The sequence below is a fragment of the Sander lucioperca genome, chromosome 8 (assembly GCF_008315115.2).
Source record: "Sander lucioperca isolate FBNREF2018 chromosome 8, SLUC_FBN_1.2, whole genome shotgun sequence".
NCBI lineage: Eukaryota > Metazoa > Chordata > Actinopteri > Perciformes > Percidae > Sander > Sander lucioperca.
This window is the reverse complement of record NC_050180.1, coordinates 10,823,028-10,833,644: the sequence shown is the minus strand read 5'-3', so window position 1 is coordinate 10,833,644 and position 10,617 is coordinate 10,823,028. Positions and strand designations below refer to the sequence as shown.

Here is a 10,617-nt window from a genome sequence, read left to right as displayed (position 1 = left end):
ATTAGGTGAGGCTAGACGAGATCAACCAATGGAAAGATTTCGAGGGAACGCACGATGATCTCTGACACAAAATATGGATATCCCGGAATTTCTACAAGAACCTTTCCGTACCATTGGCTGTGTAAATATGACTGAATAATTTGCTCATTTCTTCTAATTGCTTAGAATACTTATATTACGTATGTTCACACTACAATAGTTATTTGATATGCAATAGTAAATCCAAACCATTAATTTCCCTTTATTTTAAACTGTATGGTAAAGGGGAAAAAAATACAATGCTTGCATGGTTCTGTTACACACGATATAGAGAACAATTAAAGTTCATTTGATGGGGCATTGCTGTTTGAAATGGCACATCTCCATCACCAATAATGGAGACAGAATCTAAAAACTGGCAAACAATTCAAAGTTGTCACATAATTGGCAGAACTGTATAATGAGGTTACAAAAACTGTTTGCCTTTCAGAGGACCAAGATATCATGGCTAAACAGATGGACCTCTGGCAAATAAGACTGCCATGACTAAATGCAATAGCTGTAAAATATGCCTACAAACTGGCACATTTTAAAGGAAACAATCTGTCCAAAAAAGCCCCCTTTTTACATGAAAGGGGTTTCGATCTATTTAGCACTGTGACCGGCTCCTGAAGGAGTAAAAAGTACAAGTATTGAAACAACGGAAAACATGTTGAAAATTAAAAGAATATTAAAGCCCTTACATTACAGTTGAACTATATATTAGGAAGTAGGGAATAGAGAAGGAAACATCTAAATACAGAGACTTCTGTAAGTTCTTCTACCGCACCTGGTGCTATGTTGATGTAAAAATACAAATCAAGATGGTAGGTATAGCTAGAGGTCCTCAGTCTGCTTCCTCTTCCTCAGACTCGGACTCTGTATAAAAAGAAAAAAAGAAAACATCAGTCAGCACTACGCTCAAACATCGATGCACACTAAACATTACTACCAATGCCATTTAAAGGGACAGTTCACCCCAAAATCAAAAATACACACTTTCTTCTCTATTTATCGATCTAGATTGTTTTGATGTTAGTTGCCCAGTGTGGCGATATGGGTCTTAGAGATGTCTGCCTTCTCTCTAATATATTGGAACTGGGTGGCACTCGGCTTGTAGTGCTCAAAGCGCCAAACAGCAATGTCTCTTACCAGAAACCATGACTCGCTTACTCTCCTTAGACCTGGCTCTGAGCAGTTTCACGTAGGAACTATTTCTCGTGCTTGTGACGGTGTGAAATGTAAACGTTACTGGTGAGCTCCTCGGCTGAGCTGTAACGTTAGCTAGCTCAGGTAGCAGTGTTGCTTAGCTATAAACTAATGTCCATTAGCTAGCAATGTCATAAGCGAGCTTTCTTCTGCGCAGTGATACGGTTGGCGGGTGTAGTGGAAAGAAAGAAGTTCCTAGATGAGTGCTATAATGCATTATATTGGAGAGAAGGTAGACATTTCTATGGCCAATATCTCCAACACACCAAAACAATCTAGATTGATAAATAGCACTACAGTTAAGAGAAAAAAATATGTAATTTTGATTTTGGAGTCAACTGTCCCTTTAAACTTGGGACAGAAAAAAAACATGCAAAATACAGGGGATTAATCAGTTACAGTCATCAGTTTGTTATGCAGCAGAAATGAGATAAAGCGTAAATCCATGGCATGTTTTGGCAACCTATGGCTGTGGGAGGTAGAACCAAAAACACCAACTGACCAAGGCTGAAAAAGGGAGATGGTGAGGTGCTTACCTTCCTCTGCATTTTTGAGCCATTCAACAAACTTCTTCATCTGTTCAAGGAAAACGCTCTTTCCTTTGGCAACGTGGGTTTCATTGTACCACTTCAGAATTGCCTCCTCACTCAAGACATTCGCTTTAAAAAAAAGGAAACAAACAAAAACATTAAAAAAGAAGAAAAAAATATATATTTAACATGACGCCAACAACACAAATGTTTCCCGCAGGTGCTTGAAAAAACAAATGTCACCAGGCAGGTTGACGACAATCAATCAAAACAAACAGTTTTTTTGTGAAGATTATTAATCTCTGGCCATCTGGCATTGTTCGCACGTCATGGCTTCAAAGCTTCCCACTACAAAACTATCTTCTAAAAATAAAAAAGAGCAGATGGGAAAATGGAGCTTTATGGTCACAAATAACATACCTTTGTAGAGCAGCACAACAATTTTCTGGAAGGCCTTCATGAAGTGGATGTTGTCATAACAGTACTCCTGGATCCTCAGCAGGAGGGTGAGTTCAGAGAGGCCCTGGGTGGTGAAAGCCTTCAACAGTGGGCTGTATTGCTGATGATGTAAAACAGGGAAAATTAGAGTTAAGAGTTGTACAGAATTCTGATAGGATATTATTCATGATGAATTCTTACATTACTTCCACTTTGCCGGTGAAATGGCTTTGGGGATAGTGAATCAATTATCTAACTCTGATAAGTTCAAATCAAACGGCAGCCTGATTTATTTTTTATTTTTAAGTTTCTTTAGATGTCTCGCTTGCGAGCGCGTTGTCGTGACTGCCACCGAGTCAAGGAAGAGCAGAGCTACATATAACAGAGTTGTCACCTTTAAAAGTTTGATGGCTTGTTCTGTGACCAGCTCCTCCTTCTTGTTCCACTCCACGGAGCTCATTACACTGGCCCAAATTAGTGCAATCATCGTCTGCTCCGAGATGTTGTTCTTCTTGATTTCCTCTCCGACGTAGGCGATGATCTGTAAGACCCGAGCCAAGAGATGGAACGCGTATTATTGGCAAAGCTGGCAAACCATGGCCATCATATTGCTGAAGCTTATTGCTTATCAAATCCTGCAGAAGTCTGAGGTATGAGAGCCCTGGCAGGATACAGAGGCTTGCAGGAGCAGATAATATGTTGAGGTTGCGTGGATTTCAGCAACTTGTCACTGATTCACTGCATCCCTTTTCTCCAGCCCTCCTCAAAACAAACGGGGGCAGAGGTTAGGAAGAAAGCAATCTTAAGTCATACACAAATGGACTCGGCTAATGTGAAATCAGCTGAAAAACTAAAGGGGACTTACGTCTTTGAGGGGGTCCCCACGTGACATCTGCTCCTCAAGCTCTTTCTGCAGCTCCTTGCGAGCACCTATGGACTGCTGGTTTCTGGCAAAGTCCGAAAGCTCCTTCAGTCCGGCGTCTGAGAAGTACTTTGAGAAGTGCTCACAACTGCGCTTGTTGGCAGGGAACAGCTCCTGAAAAAGCACACAGTTAAATATTGAGGCAGACCCTGTTCAGCCAGACAAGCTTTCTTCAGCAATTAAGAAGACTTTATTCATTAATTGCCTGAGAACTGGACGCCACAATAGCTTGGAACTCTGTTATCAAAGTCATGCAGGTTATTAATCTTATTTTCATCAAACAACCTTATTTAGAGTGCACAGGCAGACTAGTGGCCCTTACTGCACTGGGAAGCAAAATGCTTCATCTTAATCTTATAAAGGTTTTGTATTAGAGATGGCATTCTCACCATGAGCCTGCTGTCCATGCCAACCTTTCGGAGACTGGCAGAAACAGAGCTGATGTCCTTTTCAGAAAGCCAGGATTTGAAGAGTTTTACAGCAAAGCTTGCTGAAACACCTGCACAAATGCATAACAATGTGAGTCAGCTGTTGCTAACAGACCTGCCAGGATAAAGTCAGGCCTGAGTAATACATTGGTAAACAACACAACCACAGGATGCGATTATACATGCTTTAGCTGGAATGGTGCCTGAAACAACAAGGCTTAGTAAAAGAGACGCCATTACTCACCTCTCAAATTTACCCTAGAAGAATAAGATTTTAATATTTCTGCAGTGCAGAAACAATTCAGTTTCCTTAACTGAAGGACTCAGAAATCCTGAGAGTTAAACAGCATTTTATATGCTTGATGCATCTTTCTCAGATGCCGCCGATATCAGACACGACTGTAGGCATCTACTGCTTTTCTATTATACACAACTCTGAAACATAAATTGGTTGTTTCATTGCATGTCTGCACCAGAATTGGAATGGGTAATTGTGGGCTGTCCAGTTAGGAGCTTTTTTAATAGACTAATGAACAAGGACTTCACTCCTTACCTCACATATCTGAAAGGTGCTGATTTGTGAACTGTTCCTGGGGTAGTGTCAGGTTAGTGTCTCAGCACTTGCTGACACGATTGCTTATCCCTCTGCTACTTACTCTAGACTAATAACTGTAAAGCATTGAGGCTCGCATGAGGACGTAATGTGAGTTTTCACTTTTTTAACCCTTAAAATGACTTGACTACTGTAACGGTGTCTTTACAGGTCTCCCTAAAAAATCAATCAGACAGCTGCAGCTGATTCAGAACGCTGCTGCTCGAGTCCTCACTAAGACCAAGAGAGTGGATCACATCACTCCAGTTCTGAAGTCTTTACACTGGCTTCCAGTGCCTCAAAGAATAGATTTCAAAATACTTTTGCTAGTTTATCAATCACTAAACGGTTTAGGTCCAAAATACATTTCTGATCTGCTACTACAGTATGAACCACCCAGACCTCTCAGGTCGTCTGGGACAGGTCTGCTTGTTGTCCCCAGAGTCAGAACTAAACAGGGGGAAGCAGTGCTGAGTTTTTATGCTCCACATATCTGGAACAAACTCCCAGAAAACTGCAGGTCTGCTGCAACTCTCAGTTCTTTTAAATTAAGGCTGAAGACCTTTCTTTTTGATGTTGCCTTTAATGTTTAATGTTGATGTTCTTTAAATAATTGTTCATTTCTTACACTGAAGTTGCATTGTTGAAATTATATACAAATCTATATAAGTATATAAAGAGAAATTAAAAAGTAAGACCGGTGGGACCGGCCCGTTCTGGTAACGGCAAGGATTGCGGGTGGATTACGTGTATAGAGCAACGGCTTATACATTGTCCCATACTAGCACCATAAAATCTCATATTTTATCTGCTTTTATATTTTTAACTGCTCTTTAATGTTTAATTTCTTATACTGCACTGTAACTTCTATTCTCGTATTTTAATAGTTTTTGATTTGATTAATCGCACTTTGAATTGCCCTGTTGCTGAAATGTGCTTAAACAAATAAAGCGGCCTTGCCTTGCCTTAAGATGTGTCATAACTGTAAGGAAATCATCAAGAAGACAATAAGCTTAAAAAGAGTGTAAGAGAAAAAGCATGAGTAACAGAGGATACTGTTTTTAACAATGAAAAAGTAATAATAACAACAGGTACTAGACCTAAAGAAAAAAAAAAAAAAACACTAGTTTATATTGTGTTTCAAGATTAATTTGAAGGTATGAGATGATTCTCCCCCCTCTTCATATTTAATTATTCCATCTCAGTCCAACTAGTTCTACCTGCAGGCCTTGTCTGCGAAACAATGATCAACACAACTAGGCATGCCTACGATGCAGGCAAGCAGGTACCTTCTTTGACTAGGTTCTCATTGAAGAGGCTGCTAAGAATGGCCGCAGAGAGATTGCCGTTGGCCAGCAGAATTCCGGTTAGCATGGCTAGCTTGTTGCGCTCAGACTCTGTGAAGCCCTTGAGAAACAGCAGCAGCTGCCAAAGAGCAAACATATAAACACAATCGTGAAGGCTGAATTGAGACAAACATACATTTATATACACTACCGGTCAGAAGTTTGGGGTCACTTAGAAATTTCCATTCCACTCCATTACAGACAGAATACCAGCTGAGATCAGTTGCATTGTTTTTTTAACCAGGGCAGCAGTTTTCAGATTACATTATGTGTTTACATAATTGCAAAAGGGTTCTCCAATGTTTTCTCAGTTAGCCTTTTAAAATCAGATTAGTTAACAGAATGTGCCTTTGGAACATTGGATGAATGGTTGCTGATAATGGGCAATGTAGATATTGCATTAAAGATCAGCCACTTCTTTCTACAACGAGAACCCTTTTACAATTATGTAAACACATAATGTAATCTGAAAGCTGCTGCCCTGATTAAAAAAACAATGCAACTGATCTCAGCTGGTATTCTGTCTGTAATGGAGTGGAATGGACATTTCTAAGTGACCCCAAACTTTTGACCGGTAGTGTGTATATATTTTTACATTTGAGTTGGATTAACATGATCATGAATTCAGAAACTTGACCTGCACAGGCAATGTGTTTCTGTAAAGATGCCTTAAGCAAAATACAAACCTTTTTAATCTCCTCCTCAAACCCTTTCTCCAAGTATTTGTAACGTCTGATGAGCTTGTTAAAAACCTAAAGGAAGCACAAAACAATACCTTTTAATTATTTGTACTACTGAAATATCTGACTCCTAACTTCCCTATGAAAACAGTGAACACTGAGCAGGAAGTTAATTAGAGCTGGCCAATATATCGATATTATAGCGATATCGTGATATGAGACTAGATATCGTCTTAGATTTTGGATATCGTAATTATATATATATATATATATATATATATATATATAGGGCTGTCAAACGATTCATTTTTTTTAAGCGCGATTAATCGCTGAATTTCTATAGTTAATCGTGATTAATTGCATATTTTATCGCATGATTAAAATTCTATTATTTTGCATTTCAGAACAGTTTTTAAGTACATATTAACAATCAAAAGCAATTCTTACCAGTGTATCTTGATTGGGAATCAAATGAATGCAAAGAAAGTTACTTTATGAACTTGATTTTAAGATTTGTAATTATTTATTTACTGTAAACAAAAGAAAAATGTGTGAATCTGTCATTATTGCACAATTCCTCCAAGTACCTAACTAAAAAACTAAAAATCCCTATCCTTACCAGAGTCTAGGGCTGCCCCCTCTTAGTCGATTAGTCGACTAATCGGTCGTTTTGGTCTTAGTCAACTAGGATTTCTTTAGTCGATTAGTCATGTTTTATGCTTTTTTCATGCTGAATGACTTATTTCCAAGAAACGTATGAGCACATCTCTGGTAAACACAAGAATTAAAGTGGTGCTTTTAAATGACTCTTTGCGGAGAAACTCAGATTTACAGATCTGTCGATTAAATCAACTAATCGATTAGTCGATACAATTGAATGAGTGTTAGTCAACTAAGAATTTCTTCAATCAAGCACAGCACTACCAGTCAATATAGTGTGTAGTAACTCCTAAATAATGTTGATTACTCACTGACGTCCAGTGATCACCGGTTAATGAGACAGCGTTTGCAGCACCTTGCCGCTGTTCCAGTGTGGCTGCTTTCTCCGTGTCATACAGGCTGTGTGTCCATGAAAACTACTGTCCCCCTCGACGGCAACGAGACAGGTCAACCGTAGTACGTCTTTAAGACCCGAGTCCTCTACGATGCTGACAGGTCTGCAGTTAGTTGCCACCCGTTTAGCCCGCTAGCGGGTAGCATCACGTTAACTGTACTATGCTTAGCTTGTAGGTGGTAGCTCAAGCTTGCCGTGCTTCGGTGATATTTTAATTCGGCTTTACACAATGTGCATATGGCTTTCGACTTGTCTACGAGCCATCCGGGAGTTTTGGAAAATAAAAAGCTCCATTCACAGTTATTGCTGCTGTCTTTCTCCATCATGCCTGCAGCCTGCAGCAGCAGGATGTGTTACGAGGAAGTGGTAGCTTGATGATAAGTAACGGTGCTGCAAAGGGTCAAAATAGTAGCCTGTTAGGCACGATGCAAAGCCGAGTGAAGTGTAAAATAAATTAATAAATGCCGGCATGCGATTAAAAAAAATGAATCGCGTCGCGTCAGCCCTTAATCGCATCCCGATTAACGCGTTAACGCTGACAGCCCTAATATATATATAATAAGTGTTGTGCTTTCCTGGTTTTAAAGGCTGCATTACAGTAAAGTTATGTCATTTTCTGAACTTATCAGACTGTTGTAAACTGTTCTAGTATTTGCCTTCAACCACTTAGTCATTATATCCACATTACTGATGATTATTTATCAAAAATCTCATTGTGTAAATATTTTGTTAGAACACCAATAGTCAACACTACAATATCGATATTGAGGTATTTGGTCAAAAATATCATGATATTTGATTTTCTCCATATCGCCCAGCCCTAAAGTTAATTGTATTCACCTGGGCATATGCCTTCATAGTCTCAATGTCCTCTTGTGCTTTGAAGAGACAGAACTCAGTGCAGATCGCGTCACCTGACATGGTACCCCCTGGTTCTGAAAAGAAAGACATTTTCTTAATGGTGTGCATGTTATGTTTCATACATCCGATGAGTTGTTTTACTTTGTTTGATTGTGTGTTTACAATTGCATAAAAATTAATTTCCTGGGTACTAATTGTCTCATGACACATGTAGTGTTCAGCTGTACAATGTATGAAACACACATGAAAGAGTCCTGCCTCTTACCCAGCATTCCACCAGCCACCAGGATGTCGAATAGAGTCTCAGCATAGCGTCGGTAATCAAGCTTGGCGCCAGAGGCATCAAGGAACTTTGCGACAGCTTCCAAATCAGTGCCGGATTGGTTCAGACCTTGTACGATGCTTTCCTGAAACTGTGAAGGGTCAAATCTCTCCTTCTCATCTGTTGAAAAGACAGATATATCCTTGAGTTTTTCCCTGCTACAACTTATAACCTTCTAAAAGACATGTCATGTACATACATTCACATATTCTCTGCCTTGCATAACACATTTTAGTTATACTCCTACAGTATAGGCACATTTATGTTAGGTTACTGTGTGTGTGTTCAGTCGCAATGAAAAAATCGTCACCTTTTAAATTAAATGTATTTGCCACACAACAGTTTTTGGCCACAGACCTTTCTTTAGTATGCAAAGTGGCAATTAAAATGTGGTGAATATCTAGTCAGTGAACAAATGGACATGGTCTTCAGTGATCAAAGCTAACAATTAAATCCCTGATCTGTGATTATAAGCAGGTAAGCAGCTGGATGGAAAAGTCAGTACTATGAAAAGCTAGAAGAAAATCAAGCAGAAACCTGATGGAGACCTACGTTAAAGACTATCCAAACAATATAGTGTTAATCCTACTGTGCAGAACAGTGTGATTCCTTAAAGTTCCTCACCTCTTTTTCGGGTTTTAAAACGCTGGCCTGTTAGCGTAGGCTTCTGCTGCCTTTGATTACTCATAAAAGACACTCTGAAAAACAAAGGTTAAAGGAAATAAGATCAGGATTAGCCACAGACAAATTAAAATTATTTTCTAATTCTATTTATCTATGATGCATTGGAAAAGAAAGGCTATGAACATGGCTGAAAAACAACTATTCCACCCATCACCTAGCTAAGGTTATTTAATAACTGGAGTGGAGACATGTAACACAACATTCAAAGGTGGTGGCCGTTTTTAAATTGGCATTAACTAAAAATATGTTAATGTAGATGTACGGTATGATCACACACATATTACAGCGTACAAGGCAAAACAAGCCAGCCATTAGCCACCCTCTTTACTTCTTTGACATAACGTTAGATCATTCTTACAATTTCATTTGATAGGAGACATTCTAAAAAAGATATATGCACCTGTCTGTAACAAGCTAACGCCGTCAGTATCACAACTTCTAAAAACTTATAAAATGAATAGCTAGTATTAAAAATACACACACGTGCATGTACCTTCTGTAGAGCTAGCGTTCGTGTGTGTTGTGTTGTGTTGTGTGTGTGTTGTTAAGAGGTACGCTTCTTTTGCTGTTTCTTTTGTTTATTTCTATGATTTGAACACAACGTTGTTAGCATTATCAGGGGGAAAATTGGGTGCGTGTCCTTTTGGATTTTAATGCGTCACAGACACAGGACGCATAAAGTTACGTTACCTAGCAATATTAATGGATGTATGATAAGAACTGAACCATATAGCTAGCTATATTAAACAATAACGTTAGTTAACGCTTCTAATTATCTGAATATTGGTTAAGCAAGATCTGGCAAAATGGCATAAACTGTGACACTAACGAAATGTAAAAGCAATGGATGTCTGATTTCTGATTTCAGCCAACACCAACGTTAGTACTAGCTATCTTAACGTTAGCTAGCTAGCTACAGTGAGCCTGACGCAGTACCATAATAAGATAAACTATATGACCGTGGCTAAAATACATTAAATAAGAAAAAACAGCAACTCACCGAAATCCTCTTTATGAGCAACAACAGACTGTGAAATAAAAACTAATATCACTGTACTCCAGTAACGTTACAATCCGTTCCAGGGAAAAGGGAATTATAGACGCGCATGCGCACAAACACTGAATCTAATCTAAGTAGGACACTACACTCGTGAGGGGAGAGTACAGTTTACAAACTGTTACAAACTGAGAAAATATAGTCGAAACCAAATAACGGCGTTAAATTAACTAGCGATTTTAGCACTTGATGCAACATGGTTGCATTTACTCTCTTATTATGCAGAATGGAGTACTATAACGTCAATCCCTGTAATTAACCCCCCTGAACAGTTGGTGACATGTTGAAAAAAAGATCTATCTTTCAGCTAAATTCATGGCAACATTGGGTTGATAAAGGTATTATTGATGTGGGCTAAGTGATCTCTCGTAGCCTACGCCAACGGTTCATTGTTTATGAACGATTCCTTCTTCTTAAATCCTTTACAGAGAATGTATTTATGTAATGACATTCTATAATGGTCTATCCCATCTAAT

At 38.9% G+C, this 10,617-nt stretch overlaps 1 protein-coding gene across 1 annotated transcript; it reads right to left on the bottom strand.

Moving 5' to 3' along the window:
• Positions 1-221: 221 nt before the first annotated feature.
• On the bottom strand, positions 222-10,343 carry LOC116037784 (basic leucine zipper and W2 domain-containing protein 1-A-like). The gene is made up of 12 exons (XM_031281812.2): positions 10,085-10,343; positions 9,025-9,098; positions 8,344-8,520; positions 8,058-8,152; positions 6,170-6,235; positions 5,427-5,562; positions 3,507-3,616; positions 3,061-3,231; positions 2,590-2,736; positions 2,178-2,316; positions 1,764-1,886; positions 222-897 (listed from the first exon to the last, which is right to left on the bottom strand). Exons 2-12 carry the CDS (start codon positions 9,086-9,088, stop codon positions 866-868), a joined length of 1,260 nt encoding a protein of 419 aa, XP_031137672.1. The 5' UTR covers positions 9,089-9,098; positions 10,085-10,343; the 3' UTR covers positions 222-865.
• Between the last annotated feature and the right edge of the window lie 274 nt (positions 10,344-10,617).